The 19,824-nt window shown below is 43.8% G+C and overlaps 1 protein-coding gene across 1 annotated transcript in view; it reads right to left on the reverse strand.

Moving 5' to 3' along the window:
- The window catches only part of SLIT3 (slit guidance ligand 3), a 633,135-nt gene that overhangs the window by 592,817 nt on the left and 20,494 nt on the right, over nt 1–19,824 (reverse strand). The window contains exons 2-3 of the mRNA XM_054977013.1: nt 2,135–2,206; nt 421–492 (exon numbers count right to left, since the gene is read on the reverse strand). Of these exons, the coding sequence (XP_054832988.1) occupies nt 421–492; nt 2,135–2,206 (144 nt within the window). The remainder of the gene's footprint in view (nt 1–420; nt 493–2,134; nt 2,207–19,824) is intronic.

Here is a 19,824-nt window from a genome sequence, read left to right on the forward strand (position 1 = left end):
AAGACTAAGGCTGTCTCTCAGTTTCTGGGGTTGAACAGAAACAAGCTCTTAGTAAATTTGGTAACATATGGATTCTCCTAGGTAACATATGGCTCTCCAAACTGCCCCAAAGATTTGAGCTTTCCTACTTCCGACAAGCTTCCAAAACCATAAACAATTATCACAACTTGGGCATCAGTTATGGATCCAACAGGTAACAGCTTTCAACATAGAACAGAAATCATAAATTTTTTCTGAGTCATTCTCCGTATTTGAATGCACATCACCTCCAGTCAAAATCCACATTTTAAAGACTTCCAAGACACACCCAACAGCCAAATGTATTTGCTGTCATGCAAATCCCCATACCCCTCCTCACAATCACTTTGAGATAGCTTTTTCTTAACTGAAGAAATTGGTTTATCCCAAGAGAATACTTACAGCCTTTCAAGTTGCTTCAGATCTTGAAATGCTCCACGTTCTATCACACTAACTTGATTCTCTTCCAAATGCCTATAAAAAGACAGTTGGTTGGTATAACAGTATAAGCAGTATAAGCCCCCCACCCCGCCCTGCCAGTATAAGCAGAATTATACCTATATTAAGGCATGGAGTAATCATCAGAAAGGTTTAATTAAGTGCATTTCAAGACTAATTAAAAACAGATACATAGGACTACATGATTGGAGGTTGAGATATCAGCTGATTTGTCTCTATGCATTTTATCTGTGATGGCTGTTTCATATATGGAAGCTTTCACTTTGATGCTGCAGCTTGAGTAACAACTACGCACGGATAAACTTGAACTAAGCCTGCAATCCTAAATGCACTTACTAAGATCTGTTGAGCTGAATGAAACTTGTTGTAAAAATATGTAGAATTAGGTAGTCAGTAGGCATAGATTGTTAGTGAGCATGTACTAATTTGCTGAACTATGTATTTCTGTCATCACCTCAATAAATCAAACCACTATCTCACAATAGTTTTGTTTCCTTCAGATCATTTCCTCCTATGTAATGTCACTTGCCTACCAGGCACAGTGCTGCTCTGGAATTCCAAGTCACTCATTTGTTAAAAGACAATTCACAAGCAAGTGAAAAGATGTAACATATTGTTCAGAATCAGAGGCGTATGGGTCCATCAATGCTAATAAAGGAGCTTAAAATAAAGTTCTATTAACAACAACAACAAAACTTTTAAAGGAGATTGAAATAAGGAAGACAAGAAAGAGAGGGGTAAGAAAAAGAAGAGATAAATGGAGGAAGAATGTCTGTTTATTTCAGTGAAACATATTTAAGCTTGATTCCAGTAGGAAGGGGAGTGAAATGATGCACACAGGAAGGTGCACGTCAATCAACTCAAACCCAGCACAAGCACATTTAAAACTGTCTGAGTTTCATACCTGTGGAGTAGGGCTGAGAATCTGGCAAGCAAAATGTCCAGGCTCAATCCCCGGCATCTCCCCTTAAACAGATCAGGTAGGAGGCGATATGAAAGATCTCTATCTGAAACCCAGGAGTGCAGCTGCCAGTCAGAGAAGACAATACTGAACCTGGCAGGCCAATGGTCTGATTCAGCGTAGGGCAGCTTCAAGCATTCATGTGTGTGTGGTGCCCTCAAGTCATAGCTGACATATGGTGATCCCTGGTGGGGTTTTCATGGCAAGAGACTAACAGAGGTGATTTGCCATTGCCTGCCTCTGCAACCCTGGTCTTTGTTGGAGGTCTCCCACCCAATTACTAACCAAGGCTGACCCTGCTTAGCTTCTGAGATCTGACGAGATCAAGCTCACCTGGGCTATCCAGGTCAGGGCCAAGAATTCATACCTATCCAGCAATTGCAGAAGAACAGCTGATATATATGCATTTGGCCTAAGGGAATACCTTCTCAGAAAAGCTGGGTTTCAAGGAGAGATTTGAAAGAAGTGATAGACTGCATTATACAGGTGTTTGAGGAGGTAGATCTCAGAAGATATGATCAAACAGAATCTGGTCAAGTTGAAAAATATACCTTTAACTTAAAAATGTGACAGGTACATAAGCCACATAGCCGAACATCTCCCGTAAGCATACTAGACATAGTGAAATGGTTTGTTTATGGCAGTTACTGAAAACCAGCAGAAAAGAAATAAGGTTATACAACAACGTATACTCACAGAACACGGAGATTCTTAAGCCCAGCAAAGTCCACCTTTGTAATCCTTGTAATGTTGTTTCTGTCTAAGTCTCTGCAAAGGAAAAAGCAAATTAATGCTTGATAGAACACTCGCCAGGCTTCACAACTCTTCAAGAAGTCATTTGAGAGCTTCACTTATCTATATGATAGCAAACATTTACCTTTTTTTGTACAAGACTCACAGAATAAATTGCCAGGGCTGAATTCTTACCAGCAAGCCATTTAAAAACATTTATAACAATTGGTGTATCAATCAGACAAGACTAATTAGTGCCTGAATAGCAACACCAGAACGCTGGAGGCAGGACCAAAATTAGAGCTATCTTGTACTTTCCTTTTTGCGGCAACATAGCTGACCCTGCCAGTCTTTTCCATGACTATCATAAGAGGACTCTTTAGCTTTTGGTATTTTCAAATGAAGTTAATTACCTGGATAAACCTTATGAAATAACACAAGTGAAAGAGGAAGAGGGCAATTGTTATAGAAGCAGGCCACAGCAGGGTCAGAATGTCACTAGCACCGGTTCGATGCGTTTTACAGAGAAAAAGCTGAAGGTGCCAACACAGACCAAGGCAGTTATGCCAAGCTGCCTCTAGTAGAGCGGACTGGCACTTTTTCAGATACCATCATGCATGGAATTATGCAAAATATGACAAACATCACCAATTCTTGAGAATCTCATGTCTTTTTTTTTTAAATACAAGTTTCTAACCATTATGGTTTCAGAAACGCTTGGAAATAGGTGACTAGCTAGTAGGAGAGCCTGGGCTCTCATTGATCACCACAGATTCTACCCCTTGTTTCAACAGATACTGAGTTCCCAAGCTCCACCCCTAAATGCAAAGATCTGAGCTTCAGCTAATACAACAACCCTACAAGACCACCAAGATGACAGACTCATTACCCAACTGCACATTGAAGAACACAAACATTTTACCCGTTTTGATCTCATTTATGTTTATGCAGGAAGTGGCTAAACTGGACATTATTATGGTAACTCTCAGCAGTCTGAGAGTTTTTGTTTATTTTATTTACTTCATTTATACCCCATTGCCTCAATGAGGACCCAAGGTGGCTTATGTAATTCTCCTCTCCTACATTTTATCCTCACATCAACCGTGTGAGGAAGATTAGGCTGAGAGGGTGTAACTGGCCCAAGGTCACACCCAGCAAACTTCCATGACAGAGTGATTCAAACCAGGTTCTCCCAGATCCTAGTCCTACATTCTAACCACGACATCATACTGAGTTGTTGGAATACCAGTATTAGAAGGCAGTATCAGGGAACAGCCTTAGCCTAGATGCCGTATTTGCTGGCGCTCTACAGCAACTGGTTGGCCACTTTGGCCAGTTTGCTGTAGTGGTTAAGAGTGCGGGACTCTAATCTGGAGAGGCGGGTTTGATTCCCCACTCCTCCACTTGAAGCCAGCCAGGTGACCTTGGGCTAGTCACGGCTCTCTGGAGCTCTTTCAGCCCCACCCACCTCACAGGGTGTTTTGTTGTCAGGATAATAGTAACATACTTTGTAAACCACTCTGAGTGGGCATTAAGTTGTCCTGAAGGGTGGTATATAAATCGAATGTTGTTATTATTATGAAACAGGATGTTGGACAACTGGTCTGATTCAGCAGGGCTCTTCTTATGTTCTTCTCATCAAACATTCCTGCTTTCACACATACAGAATAATGCACTTTCAATTCATTTTGCTACTGGATTTTTCTGTGTAAAATGGAAAAATCCACTTACAAACAATCACTAAAGTGCGTTGAAAGTAGATTAAAAAAACATTATTCAGAATGTATGAAAGCAGCTAAGCTTTCGTCTTTACTTGTTATAACTCCTTCCTCAGAAGCTCTGCCCTGTCTGTGTATTAAAGCAACTTCCCAACTCCACAGACCATAATCTTCCTGCACTCTGAACTACTAAGTTTTTTCTCAGAAAACCATTTTACTACACAGCTCTTGAAAATTTCCAGCACAGCCTACCCATAGCTGGCAATACATAAAAGGAGGCCTCACCAGGCCTGCTCTAACACAGTACATAACAGTACAACAGGCAGCTACCTGGAATATCAGAAACTTCCAGCTAAACTGGAAAATCCTGTAGGGTGCACAAAATTTCCCCACCTTACTCCAGACTCTTGAGAAACAGGGTCTGAGGTGAAAGAGCAATCATTTCCCCAGCATCCTAACTTTTCCAGATCATAGCCTATTTCATTCAACACAAATATTCTCATTTGTACAGAACACAGAAAAAAAGGATGCAACTGGGAAAACGATCTATAATTCTACTTGTGCAACACACACAAACACCTACAAAGTTTTATCCTACCCTTCCTCCAAGGAATCCAGGGAGGTGTACTGGTGCCATTTTATCACCACAAGATTTTTGTGAGCTAGTTTAGGATGAGAAAAAGCGACTAAAGTCACCCGGTAGGATTTGCATACAACAGAACGAGAACGAATGAAAATTTAATTTTCATCTTGGACAACGAAATAGTTTGAGCCAGTCCTGAATATTATAAAATTGCCAATTAACCATCATAGCTTGTGGTGTGTGGCCTGCTTAAATAAATGGCTTGCTATTTCCAGTAGCCTCAACCTTGAAGATATCTTTTCCTGTCACTCCTGGTTCTTCTCACACTCTCTCTCCAACTCAGGCCCCTAGATCCCTAAATCACTGTGCATCCAGTCAGCCTTTTCAGATTAAAAAATATAGCCCTCCTTAATCCAATTGCATTGCTGTTTCAGAGTGTTCACCATCTACACTTGATTTATCATCTTAAATCTATGGTTCTAGTGAAGGAAGAATGCCCTTTGGAAGACTCAGGAAGAAAAAAATGGCCCCTAAAAAAACAACGCTTGTATCTTTGTTTTACACCTGCAGCCACTTTGTTCCCAAGGAGCTCACAGCAGTTTACATACGGTTCCTAGACTTCCTCCCATGTAGGCAAGACCCATTTAGCTTCCGTAGTAGAAAAGGTCCATATTCTTTTATTGTGATATGACAGTCTAAAATCTAACTGGTCAACTTGACACTTCCCTCATGACCCTATCAACATAAGAAATGGGCTCAGGTATGAACAGCTTGTATACAGCTTGACAACACTCTATTTGGGCCTTCTGAGAGCAGAACCACAAGTGACAAAAGGCACAGATTGGACACTTGTCTGCTTCCCTCAAGTTTTGATGGGAAATGTAGGCATCCTGGTCTCGTAGCTTCGCTCTCTGACTGCTGTCCAATGGACTTTTCAACTGTCACTTGTCCAACATTCCACCAAGCTGCCTACATTTCCCATCAAAACTTGAGGGAAGCTGACAAGTGTCCAATCTGTGCCTTTTGTCACTTGTGGTTCTGCTCTTAGAAAAACTTTATTCTAGAAGTAACCAAAGGTCTAGAGAAATGCTCAGCACTGCCCTCTGCTGGCTATACACCTCTCAAAAACATGGACCACATGGCCTCACTAATTTAAAGATGCAGAATCTACTGTAAAAGAAAATGAAAGGGTCACTCTGGGTGAGAACTAATGTGATGTCTCTTATTTGGTATATGGAGTATTTCAATCCTAATTTCCCATACAGGGCTACCTTTTGTTGGAAATATCTAGTGTTGTCACTTCTGCAGAGAGTAAAACATGGCCACTGGACCGCACAGCATGAAGCCTGCCCATTTTTCATGAAATGTTATGTATGTACTATTACACACAGCGTTACAGAGCAATCGTATTTTATTTTCTGTGAAAAACTAATATTCCCTTCAGAGCTGTATTTTTTTACCATACCTCCATTTCAGTATAACGTTTTATTTTCTTTTTGCAAGTACCAGATGCAAGGCCGGTTTGAGAAGAGCCAAGTGAACTGTACAATAACGGCGAAGAAAAGGAAAGCTTCAGCAATCGGTTCACTGCCATACATAGAACAACAAATAGTGAAAAAGTGAAAAACTGAATTCTGAAAAAACGAGCACCGCTCAGTAAAGAACACAACTGACTGAAATGTTCGAAAGGCTCCTTTCTAGAGGAAGCACTGACAGTATAAGTATCATTCTACTGCTTCTGTTTTACTGTTTAGTTGTGAGCCACCTTGAGCAGGTCTGGAGAGGTGGCATACAAACTTTCTAAATAAGCTAATAACAAATAAAAACTAGCCCTACACCTGCGTTTGGCAATAAAACCCCTTGAATAAGTACAGTGTTAGTACCATTTTATGTCTTGAACATTTGTGCCCAAGTTAGGTGACTCGCAATATCTAACCAGTTTGCCTTTCTAAGCTGACTGTCTCCAATGAATTAACAAGAATGCAATTCTATTTACAACTGGACTGTTGTACCATAATCCTATGCAGAGTTCTTGCAGTCTAAGCCTGTTGAAAGAAATGAGCTGCAACTGGGGTAACACTGCACAGCATTGCTCTGTCAGACACCAAGCAATAATACAAAAGTGCCAACAGACCAACTGTACAAATCTCATTGTTGTTCCCGTCACATGGTTATATTTATGGGAAACATATCACTCTTAATCAGAAGAAACTAAAACCAAACACAACTGCCCCCCCCCACACACCTGCAAAAACCATGTAAGCTGCAGAGCCAAGAATGATACCAAGATGTTAACACAAATACAAGAAGTTCATTTAATAGCAAAGGGGCTTTAAAAGTGTTACAATCACAATAAGAACTAAAAACTCTACAGCTAGTGTAGAATTAAAAAGCAGCGGTGAAGCATGAGTTGGTAATGCTACTTATCTTAATGCGGGTTCTGTAGTAGAAGGAAAGTTTATTTCCCAAGGCCAAAATCCTGATGATGAATATATTGAATTCAACATGAATTAGGATTGAAAAACAAAAGATACAGATTTAAGTGCAAACACTGCCTGATTCAATAATATGATGATAAAACTTTCCCTTGCAAATAACCCACAGGTGGTAATCAGCTAGGCTCTCTGTCATCTTTAAAAAGTATGGAAAAGTTGTGGTTTAAAAAGAGTCGAGGAGATTAAGAAGGGATATTCTGCAGCTGTTGTAGAATGTCACCATCACCATGGCTCCATCAGATAACTCTGAATTACCTGGCAGGCAACCCTTCCGATGCAATTACACTATTTTATAAGCATGCATTTGGTCACAATAGTGCTGCACCTCAGAGAAGAGGCAAACCCCTGCTGCTCTACTAGCATGACAGAAAACACTTGGCTTGGGCCCAGTGACAATCAGGGTCAGCTGAGCAGCAATGGCAGTTGGTGCCCATCGGGGCTAGTGGGGCACAGCGGGCAGGTAGAACTGATTTTTCCAATCATTTCAAAGGAGGAGGATTGGAAAAATCAGTTCTACCTGCCCGCTGTGCCCCACTAGCCCCGATGGGCACCATACTAAAAACTAGGGTGGCCAACCAGCAGCGTACAACCAGTAGGAGTTTGGAGGTGCAGGGATGGGGAGGTGCCATCAGTTTTACCATAGAGATTTCAGTAATTATGTCCCACAGAGGGCCTTGGACTCTGCAGATAAGCAGCTACTGGTGATCCCCAGCCCGAGGGACATTTGCCTGATCTCGATCAGGGCCAGGGCTTTTCCAGCTCTGGCCCCGGCCTGGTAGAACACACTCCCGATAGAGATCTGGGATCTGTGAGATTTGTTACCCTTCAGTGGGTCTGTAAGAAGGAGACGTTCTCCCGGGCCTTCGGCTGAGCGACTGGCGATTTGTCCCTCTTGGCTGCCATGCTCTATAACCTTCCACCCTGAATGCTTGTTTCATGGCTGCGCCTGCAGTTTTTATTGCAGCCTTTTAGAATTTGAGAATGGATGCCTTAAACTGTTGGTTTTGTAAATTCCGATTTCTTGTAATATTATTGTGTGTAAATCCTGTGTTATTTTATTACTGCTGTGAGCCGCCCTGAGCCTGTTTGCTTGGGAGGGTATAAATATGATTAAATAAATAAATAAATTCCCAGAGCAGAAACTTTTGAGTTCTCCCCAGAAGTGGCATAAAGCCTTCAGCCGACGGCACCCCTTCATTTCCCCACCTACCCCACCAGATTCCCTCAGGTTAACAATCAATGACTGGCAACCCTAGTGCCAGCGCTCTAGCTGTTGGCAGAGTTCAGGCAATAATCCAGTCAATGCTTTGGAATTTTTGCTTTCTTTGAATTTACTGCAACAGGATTTTTGCAAAAGACAATAACTTGCTGCAGGCTTTTAATGCAACAAGGAGGCCTTCACAGCACAAGCGCTAATCCATACTAACACACAGCAGAGAAAGAAAAACAACAAGAGGTAGGTTGAACTGCAGGAGAAAAACATTCAATAAACCCTAAACACTAGAGAATGCTCCACAGCTCCCCCTAGGGTACAAATGGACTAAACTACTTTTTCAGCAGTATTTACAGAAACTCTCAGCAGGCTGTTGCTTCCTCAGTACTAGCATCATAGGCAATAGGTTGTTTCTGCTGAAACAGTAACGCTCCTAAGCCATCTTTGAATGTGTCTGTCTACATGTATTTCTAGATGATTTCTTGGATCAAAATATTGGAGTACAGGAGCAGTTGTGATGGCCTGCTTGAAGTTGTCCAAAGCTTCTGCTTAGGGTTGCCAGGTACCCCTTACCTCCCATCAGGAGGGTGGAGTGCCTGGGACTTACCTTGTGCCTTGCACAAGGTCTTCTTTCAAGCGCACACCCCAGAGCCAGCATGATGACATCACTTCTAGTAGTGACGTCACCACACCAGCCGCACGAGCGCTCCTGTGCTCCGCATGGGACCGATTCAACCTGTTTGGGGCCCAAATCGGCCCCAAATGAAGCACAGAAATGTTCCTGCAGGTGGTGTGATGACATCACTACCGTAAGTGACGCTGCCGCGCTGGTTGGGAGCACGCACACAGCACGCACTCTTGAGGTGCCTGCTGGTGGTGATCAGCAGACGAGGGGCAAATCTCCAAGAGTTTGCTCACCACCAGCAGGCATCTGAGAACCCTACTTCTGCTGCCCATGTCCCCATTGCCAGAGAGCATCATTTCTTAACAGAGTGTGCATGACTGAAGTTACATTTTATTCATTTGGAATGTATTATTGCAGATATTGTATAGCCCCTTGGATTCTCTGAAGATCTTTCCTGTCCTTGGGTTGGGGCATCTGATTGATAACCTCCACTTTGTCTTCCCCTAGGCTTGCCAGGTCCCTCTATTCTTCTGCTGGGAGGGGGGATCCAGCACTTACCTCGTGCCAGCAGCATGCTCTCTGAGTGCGTGCATGCACTCCAGTGCCTGTGCAATGATATCAGAAGTGACATTGTCACACTGGCCACAGGAGCGCTTCCACGCTCTGTGCAGGGCCAATTTAGCCCATTTGGGGCAAAAATCAGCCCCAAATGAAGTGTAAGAACGCTACTGAGGCTAGCGTGATGATGCCACTTCTCGGAATGATATTTTCATGCCCCCTGGGAGCGTGCATGGCACGCATGTTCCTGTGGTGCCCACTGGCAGGCACCTGGGAACCCTATCTTCTCCTGGCCTGACACCATCTTTCGTAAAAACAAGGTCATGTACTTGACACTTTCTACTAAGACTTTGGCTCTTGTTTTTATTAAACTTTACACTTCTTTGTCATACTCTGTGAAGGGCAGACTTCAAGATGAAATCATGTTCTTCTTGGTCGCTGCTATGATTATCTTATTATTTGCAATGGTTTGGAATCCTGTGATGTCACCAAATTCATAACAATCCTTTTCAACTAGTGGCAAATGCCCTAATATGGCCTGTAAAGAAATGGCCTGTCCAGAATGCACTGGGAACTCTAAAATTAGGCAAGTTACTTTTAAATAGCCCTCCTGCCATTATATATATCTGTGATACACTTTTTCAGATTTAGCCTTGAAACAAATATATCCTTGATGTTAAAATAATGGGCAATGAATGACTGAGAGTCTTACATGACATTGAACAAAAACATCTTTTTCCCCAGGTTTTTCAGTCAAACACACACAAAAAAACTTTGTATATGGCGACACTGATAGAGTATCAGGAAGAAACCAAGAAATATATTTCTCTATCAAAATGTGGAGTGAAAATCTCTGGATTTGTGGATGGACACCTGCTAACTCACCACATATCAAGTGATTCAACAGGTCAATGGAATTTCATCTGACACTATAGTGTGTGTGTGTGTGTGTGTGTGTGTGTGTGTGTGTGTGTGTGTGTGTGTGTGTGTGTGTGTGTGTGTGTGTGTGTGTGTGTGTGTGTGTGTGTGTGTGTGTGTGTGTGTGTGTGTGTGTGTGTGTGTGTGTGTGTGTGTGTGTGTGTGTGTGTGTGTGTGTGTGTGTGTAAAAAAATAAAGATAAGTGTCCTGACTGACTCATCAAAGCCCAGCCCAAGCCCCTGGACCTAGAAATGTGAAATTTGGGCAGGATGTTCCTTTTGTGATGTAGGGGCTCACTAAGAAGGGATTTTAAGAAATTCACCCCCTAAGAGGGTAAAAAGGGGTAAAATGTGTTTTCCCATAGGGATACAGCTTCCCTGTTTGCCTGGCAGGGTCCTCCTCCCTCCCGCTCCCCCCCACCAACTGCCACTCTTCCCTGAGGTCATTTGCATATGCAGCCTTGATTGGTCATCTCTCCAACATTCTAAAAAGTATATACTTGCTATTGGGAGTCACTGAATGTATCCTGAGGTAAAAATACACCTCCCAGTCTAGGGTTGCCAATCTCCCTGTGGGGCCTCGTTTTCCTGTGTGGCTGGCAGGCTGATGGGTCAGCTGTGGAACTCTGTGTTCTGAGGTAAATATTAGGCAAAGGAAATTGCAGATAGTTGAAGAAAGACAGTACAAGACTCCTGAAAAGGGATTTTATATAAAAGTCAGTATGGCAGCTGAGTTTTAAAATGTTCATGGGGAGATGGTGCACAACCTTTCTAGGGGCCATCTCAACGCGAACCTCTCACATGAACCTGCCGAAGTGCCCACCACACCATCCCTCCCTCAGACCAACTCCACCTCACACCTCTTGCAGCCATCATCTCTTACTGCCCCCAAGAAGCCTCCTAGCAGATGTTGTGCAAGATATACCGATGCTAAAAGGAGGAAGCAACTTAGAGATGTGGCAAAGAAACGTGCACATCGTACTCCTGTGGTGCACTGAGCAGCAATGGCCAAGTACCAGCAAGTCCCGAGTCGTAGGGAAAGGTGACCATCCCTGCAGGCCTGGGCACAGTAGAAACAACCCTAGCAGCCACGATATACCCTGATATCACCACTATTAGAGAGTAGTCCATGGACAGGCTGTGCAAGCATGCCATTCTGACCCCCAAGAACAACAAGGCTGCCATCATTAATGAAACACAACTTAACTCACTTGAAGGGGCAGAAATGGAGTACAGATCTGTGGACTCAGTGGTGCAAATAGATGATGCGGTCCACTACCCTGTGGAGTTCCTCAACATGCTCAACTCTCCTGGCTTCCCAGCCCACAAGCTTCTCCTCAAAGTGGGGGCTCCAGTGATGCTCCTCCAGATCTGCAGTTCACCCAAACTCTGCATTGGCACCAGACTACGAGTGAAAGCCCTCCACAGGAATATCATCAAGGCCACATTGTTCACCAGCAGTGCTCGGGAGGAGTCGGTGTTCATACCACGCATACCATTCATACCATCAGATAGAGTTCAAGAGACTGCAGTTCCTCCTCAAGGTCTGCTTTCCTACGACAATCAACAAGTCCCAGGGGCAGATACTGAAGGTGGCAGGAATTGTATTGTTGAAGGCTTTCACGGCCAGAGAACGATGGTTGTTGTGGGTTTTCCGGGCTGTATTGCCGTGGTCTTGGCATTGTAGAAACTACAATGCCAAGACCACGGCAATAAAGCCCGGAAAACCCACAACAACCATGGCAGGAATCGACTTGAGGGAAGACTGCTTCTCACATGGGCAGTTCTATGTGGCCTGCTCCAGAGTGAGCTCACCCAGCAGCCTGGTGATCCTGAAGAGAAAATCACCAATGAGGTCTACAAAGAGATTGATTGACTGATTGATTGATTGACTGACTGACTGATTGACTGGATTTTTAGCCCGCCCTCCCCACAAGCAGGCTCAGGGTGGGTTACAATAATAGAAAAATTACAACAAATAAAACTAGTAAAATACAACTTAGTACCAACATGGATTTCAACATTCCTTTCCTTTCCATTCCTTTCAACATTCAAGAGGTCCTTCAGTAGAAAAAAAAAGGTTGTACGTATTTTTCACTTTATTTATTGCACTACAATCTTTTCCTTTTAAAAATCTCTTCAATAAATGTTACATTTCAAAATTCACTTCATCAATTTCAGGCATCAACGTGCTTCGCTTTATTCAAACACTTTTGTGAAGCTCGGGTACTATGCTATTATACTACAAAACCAACTCAACACCCCCCCAACCAAAAAATGTTACATACTCATAAATATTATAACTGGAATTAGAGTAGTTAAATACCATAGCGAAGCACGGGTATCAAGCTAGTACAATATAACAGAATGCTGATTTAGCTCCACATTCTGAGCAGCTAGTCTCTACAGAGATACCAATGTAATGTCAGACAAATATCTTGATTTCCTGCTCACTTGCTAGACATACTTTGTCTTGCTGAGCTTGTCTTTTTATTTGTGACTCACTTTCCCTTGTCTATCCAGACCACTTGCCTTACCATTCTTGTGCCCCCAGATACCAAAGGGAAAGAGAAGAAAGAGGCCTCCGTTGAGGTCTGGGCAGCTGTTACCCTACATCTAACAGCAGAGTTCTGAAAAGAAAGCGAGAGGTATTGCTCTCCTTTGACGATCAATCCCACTACACATTTTTATGGTGGAAAAATGCAGGAGGCTGCAAGCCTGTCCCTGAGATGTATAACAGATTTGCAAAGCTGGAATTCCTTGTAAGAGCGGGAGTTTGCTTTCCTCAAAGTGAAATATCTAGCACATTTCTGGAAAGTATTCAACCCCGCCTCCATTTCCATTTCTGCTAAATAATTCTACCACCAGTAACCTTTTCTTGCTGCCTGTTCTTGTATCACCTGTATTTTCACATTATAACAAAACACACATTTTGATTTTTCAGGATTTTAAAAAAAGTTTCAAGGTGTTCACCAACGGCGGCTAGAAAATTCAACTCAGTGTACATCCCCCAACTATACTGTCGTTAAAAAAAAAAATTGCCTCGAAAAAAACATCAGTTCTTCTGGCTACTTTTAATGGGTTTTTATTTTTACATAGAATGTGTGCAGTCAGGCAAAGCAGAAGAACTTGAACATAGGTATACGAGCGATTGGGGGGAGGGTAAACAACAATGGAATGCAATGATTTCAGATAGAAATATAAACACAGACTACAGCGGAATGAAATGCCTACTTTTTATAAACACCAATCAAGTTAGTTCAGATCTAAGCTGTTGCTTTGGAGGAAGCTTTACCCATAAGCATGTTATAATAGCCATTTAATATGAAGCATATTTCGTTAAGACGTAGGAGGATTTTTTCAATACAATATAACTTTTGACAAAAAGGAATGTTACACGCACACAGGCAAGTCCTGATACAAAAACAAGTTTGAATTGCTCAACCACTCTCTCTCTCTCTCTCTCTCTCTCTCTCTCTCTCTGCAAGACTCATTACATTAACCATTGCCAGAGTCACTGGAATACTGCTGCAGTGGAATCCTATGCAGGGTTACTCAGTCTAACAGAGTTGCCAACCTTCAAGGTGGGGATGGAGTTCTCCTGGACTTACAACTAATCTCCAGGAGACAGAGAGCAGTTCCCCTAACAAACCAGCAGCTTCAGATGCCAGACTCAACGGCATCACATCTTTACCGAGCTCCCTCCCTTCCCCAAACTAAGCCCCCTCCTGGCACTGCCCCTAAATCTTCAGGAATTTCCCAAACTGAAGTTAGCAACCCTAATCTAAACATATTGAAACCATGGGCTTAGACGGAGATAACACTGAACAGGATTTGACTGTAACAGCGCAATCCTAAGCAGAGTTCTACTGAAGTCTACTCATTGGAGCTAAAACCCAGGAAAGTGTTCTCAGGGTGTCACTATTAAGTCTCCCTATTTCAACACCAGGCAATGAAGGCTCCAGCAGTGGCATAATGTGGAGAATTTGTCATTACAAAATAAGCATATTTCATTTTTTCATTCTTTATCTGTTACCGATCAGTTTTATCCCACTCATTGCCTCCTACTGTATTAACAATTTACATATCAAAACTGCCAGATTTTAGCCTATTTCAAGACTTCTTTTACAGTGCAATTTGCTTTCTTCTTTTTAAAAAAGTGTCCTCTTGCTCTAATTTTTAGATGAAGTGCAAGCTGAAGGGTTTCTACAAGATAAAAAGAGGTCTTTCCCACTGGTCACGCAGATAGTTGGAAGACTATGGTCTCCAGATGCCAAGGCCATTAGCAGGATCAGTCAGGATTATCATCCTAACAATTCTTCTCTACAGGGTTGCCAATCCCCCGCCCTCCATCTCCCGCCCCCACCCCCGCTTACCTGTCTGGCAGGAGGGGGGAGCATGCCACCCAGGCATTCTCCTGGAAGGCACAGACACTCCCACGTGCTGCAGCCGCCCAATTCAGGCCCGTTTTGGCCCGGAGTGGGCTGCTGCAGAATGTAGCCATGCTCCACAGCAGCCCGATCTGGGCCAGATCCAGGCCAAACTGGGCTATATTGGGCTGCTGTGGAGTGAGGGAGCACTCCCCTGCTCCGCAGCGGCCTGATTCGGGCCTTATTCAGACCAATCTGGGCTGGATCGGGCCAAATGGGGCTGCTGCAGAGCACGGAGCACTCCCTTGCTCCACAGCAGCCTGATTTGGGCCAATTTGGCCCCCTGCAGAGCAAGGGGCCAAATCTCAAGGTGGCTGCATGATGACATCACTTCCTGGAAGTGACATCATAGTGTTTGCCAGGACCATGCCCAAGCTGCACGCGGCTGCCCGCCAGCAAGGTAAGTGCCAGGTCTCCAACCTCCTGCCAGGAGGTTGAGGGGGCCTGGCAACCCTACTTTTCTACAAACAATTAACTAGGCAGTAGAGTAGGGTTACCAAACCCTCCCAGTGGGGGGAGGACCTAGTACTTACTGGGAGTCTCCTCCTCACGTGCGTGCATAGTGCAAGCATGCTCCCAATGCCAATATGATGATGTAACTTCCGGTCGGTGTGATCATGTCACTTCTAGAAGTGATGTCATCATGTCTGCTGGGAGCTCACGCGGTGGCACGTGTGTTTCCGGGGTGCCTGCTGATGGCAGGAAATCGCTGGGCAGCCTGAATCCTCCCACACATCATCAGAGGCTGGCGGGCAAGCAGGAAAACTGCCAGGAGATTGCCTGCCACCAGAAGGCACTTTGGATCCCTACAGGAGACCCACTTTTGGACTATCCTGGAAATGCCGTATGTTAATTTTTCAGATTCTAGGAGGGATAATGCAAGCATGGTGGGAGGAGTGCAGCATATTGGTTGGCCTGCCATTTACATGCCTCCCAGGGTGGGGAATTGTTAGCCCCAATTGCTCACCCGAGGAATTGAAGAGCAAGAGAAAAAAATGCCTCCATACAGTGACACTCATACAGTGACTTCCTCTAGTCTCTTCCTAAGTTGGCTATCTATGCTTTGGGTGTCCTCCTTGGAACAGGGATGGGATCCATCAGAGGAACACAAAGAGGTTTCCTGTTGGCTAGAAAAACTACAAGCAACAGGAACTGGGCCTCAGTAGTATCCTGGGCCTCATGGAAGTCATCAGCACAGCACTGCTGCCCAATATCAACCCACAAAGGGTTTGGCAACCACTACATGGGACCCAGAATATTGTCCAGAATTACAACTTATCTCCAGATGACAAAGATCATTTCCCCTGTAGAAAATGGCTGTTTTGGAGGGTGGACATTATGGTATTATGCACATCTGCTCTCCCTCCCCTCCCCTCCCCTCCTCAAACCCCACTCTCCTCAGTCTCCACCCCAAAATGTCCAGAAATGTCCCAACTCACTCAGAGCAGGTAACCCTAGCTCATGGTCTTCACTAGCTGGCAGCCATCTTTTGAATGCAGCAATTCATTGTGATTCTGGGGACAGCTGATCTCCCCAACAGCCAAAGGCAATCATTGCTGTAGTGAATTTGTAGCAAATTACAAATTGCTGCTATTTTTTAAAAGCCATAGGTTGATACTGGGCAGCAGCATTCCCTGCTCTTTTGTCTCCAAATGCATTTTTACTATAATTTAAAATGCATTAATAGTTTTCTTGAGTTTATTAGCAGGGCAGTGTATGAACTGTTCTCCCCAAGTATTCTAAGCAACAATTCACCTGCAAAACAACAGTAAAGTCTCCCTGACAGCAATGCTGATTCTATGACTTAGTATGAATTGGCAGATCATGAGAGGGAGAGCAGGAAGGAATGAGCAAGTGCTAGGCTCTTGTGGCCCTTTCTTATATGCCCAGGGCAATGCTGATTGCCACTTTGGCAATCCTGGAGGAAGGAATTTTCCTCCAGGATAGATTGGCCATGAATCCAGGAGGATTTTTGCCTTCCTCTGGGCATAGAGAAGGGGGTCACTGGGGGAGTGGAGGGAGTAGCTGTGAATCTCCTGCATTGAGGCGGGGGTTGGACTAGATGACCCTTGGGCATACCTCCAGTTTTAAATTTCTATATTTCTAGAAGAATTTAACAAGCACATCAGTATTTACATTAATCAGTTGTGATAATTACTTTTTCTACTTTGTTGTTGTTATTGCTAAAATGTTAACTATGGAATTTGTAAAATGATAAGGAAAAACTAAAATCCAAACAAGCACTTTAGTTCCTCACACGTTGCCCCTGATGAGAACTCCTTAAACAAGCTTCAATGAGTGGAGGCGCCAGCCATCTCCTCAAGTTCACATAAACAGCATTTTAACAGTGAAATCCCAATCCTAAAAAGAGTTATTCCAGTCTAAGCTCATTGACTTCAGCAGGCTTAGACTGGAATAACTCTGTTTAGGATTTCATTGTAAGTGTCAGCCAGGCAACTGGCTTCAGTTGCTGCTTTAGAGCAGTGTCCAGTAAGACCATCCTTCAAAGAAATAAACAACATCAATTGTGGACAATGCAACTCGAATGCTGTTCCTCTTGCTGCCCATCTACTTTGGCTACCATTCTTCTGTTCTCCATAATCGTTTTATTTATTTATTTAGAAAATGTCTATGCCCTCTCTCCAGAGAATAAATAATAATAACATTCAATTTATATACCGCCCTTCAGGACAACTTAACACCCACTTAGAGCGGTTTACAAAGTATGTTGTTATTATCCCCACAACAAACACCCTGTGAAGTAGTGGGGCTGAGAGAGCTATGAAAGAGCTGTGACTGACCCAAGGTCACCCAGCTGGCTTCAAGTGGAGGAGTGGGGAATCAAACCCGGTTCTCCAGATAAGAGTCCTGCACTCTTAACCACTACACCAAACCTGCTCAAAGTCTTACACAGTAAGACAATGAATAAATTATTGAAAACTAGGCATTAAAAACCCAGTTAGAGCACAAAAACAGCACTGCTGATCTGCCACTGCTGCTGAGAGTCCAGTGCAGCAATCACATACACCAAACAGTTGGTGGACCGTCACTAGCCTGGTGGTGCCACCCACTGCTCTTCTTCACCTTTGGCCAGCCAGAGCCCTCCCAGGGATGCACCCAGTCTTGGATGAGGCTGCGGGGCCTCACTGGGGAGGAGAATAGTTGCCAGGTTGCCACACTGGTATATCACCCAAAGCTGATTAAAGGCATGGCATGCCTCCATCCATGACCAGAATCCAAAAGCAAGCCCAAGTGACAAGACCGCTTCTTCAGGGGGAGTGCAATCCCCTAGAAGACAGGCTGACTCTTCAATCCTCAAACAGCTGACCAGCAATACCTTACACTTGTCAAGAGCGAGCTTCAATTCAGCATGACCTGGAACTCATCCATCCTATTACCTTCTCGAGGCAGCTGCTCAGGACTCCCACAAACCCACCCAACATAACACATTAGTGGCAGTTTTGGCTACTGATAATCCCTCCCAGCAGTTTTCATGTAAGTTTTAAACAGCATGGGGGACAATGAAAATCCCTCCAGTGCACAAATGCCACAGGGCCAACCAGTAGCACCCCCCCCCCCCCCAGCACCATCTTCTACATTCAACTGATCAAGTAAAAGTGGCACTACCAAAGCATGGCACCTCCTATTCCTAACCCAAACAATCTCCCAAAAAAGATACTGAAGTTCACTGCTGCCAAGCCAAAAGCTTCCAAGATGTACAGGAGAATCAAAAGGGATGCACACTCCCTATCAGTCTCCTAGCAAAGGTCATCAGTCAGGGTGGCCCAGGCTGGTTATGTTTCACATCTGACAGAAAAGGGTTTAGATTATTTATTTATTTAAAACATTTCTATGCTGTGGTTGTTGTGGGTTTTCCGGGCTGTATTGCCGTGGTCTTGGCATTGTAGTTCCTGACGTTTCGCCAGCAGCTGTGGCTGGCATCTTCAGAGGTGTAGCACCAAAAGACACAGATCTCTCAGTCTTTTGGTGCTACACCTCTGAAGATGCCAGCCACAGCTGCTGGCGAAACGTCAGGAACTACAATGCCAAGACCACGGCAATACAGCCCGGAAAACCCACAACAACCATCGTTCTCCGGCCGTGAAAGCCTTCAACAATACATTTCTATGCTGCCTTTTGATCCAACTCAGAATCTCCAAGGATATGAACATTAATACCTTAAAATATATCAAACGTTAAAACATTTTAAACATTAAAACAGCAGTTAAAATACAAATACATACTAAAAATTAAAACAATTAAATGAAACAAATAGGAAGTGGGGATAGTAAGAGTTAGTGAAAGGAAGTCTTCACCCACTTTGTCTCCTCCAAGATCACCTGAAACTATGTAGCGATCACACTCAAGTAACTTGCCCAGAAATGGAATGCTGCCCACCATGTTGGAGTTATTTAGGTCATGGAGGTTCGGGGACACTTTTTTCAAGAGGAATCTCACAACCACTTCTTTCAAAGTAGTCAAAACTACACCACCCACCATGTCTTAGTATGGAACACATCCTATAAATAAAAAAACAAATTACCACCTGAACCCACTTGACTTGACACCAACAACCCTGAAAGACAAAGTTCTAGTCTAGACATGGTAAGCGTATACTTCTAAGTAGCTTGTCCACTTCATCAGGCCTCACCAACTGAATGTCATCCATATATCTAGGATTAGACTGTGCTTCAATGTCATCCTGAGATTGAACTGAACCAGCTGCAGAATTTGTGTCACAGTGGATACAACAAACTTTACCCGAAAAATGCATCACAAACAAGTCAGAGTAGACATGCATAGTTTGGGGGTGTACATCCTCAGGGGCCCAGAATGAGCCACCTAACAACCTGGGAAAGTTCCACTGGACAGCACTGCTTGGACACAGCGGTGGCAGAGAAGTGAGCTTGATTCAGCGCCATCATCGCCACAGGACAAGCACTATAATGTACTCTTATCCATGTTCAGTTTCATTCACTTTAAGTTTTCAGTCACTTGCGCTCTAACCATCTTCCCAACTACTTCATCACCCCAAGCTCCTCAGTAAACCTACAGCCATTATCAGCTCCATAGGAGGGAAAGGGGAATTCTAGAACAATCATGACCATAGCCTGG

This window comes from Eublepharis macularius, chromosome 4 (genome assembly GCF_028583425.1).
Source record: "Eublepharis macularius isolate TG4126 chromosome 4, MPM_Emac_v1.0, whole genome shotgun sequence".
In the NCBI taxonomy this organism is placed as follows: Eukaryota; Metazoa; Chordata; class Lepidosauria; order Squamata; family Eublepharidae; genus Eublepharis; species Eublepharis macularius.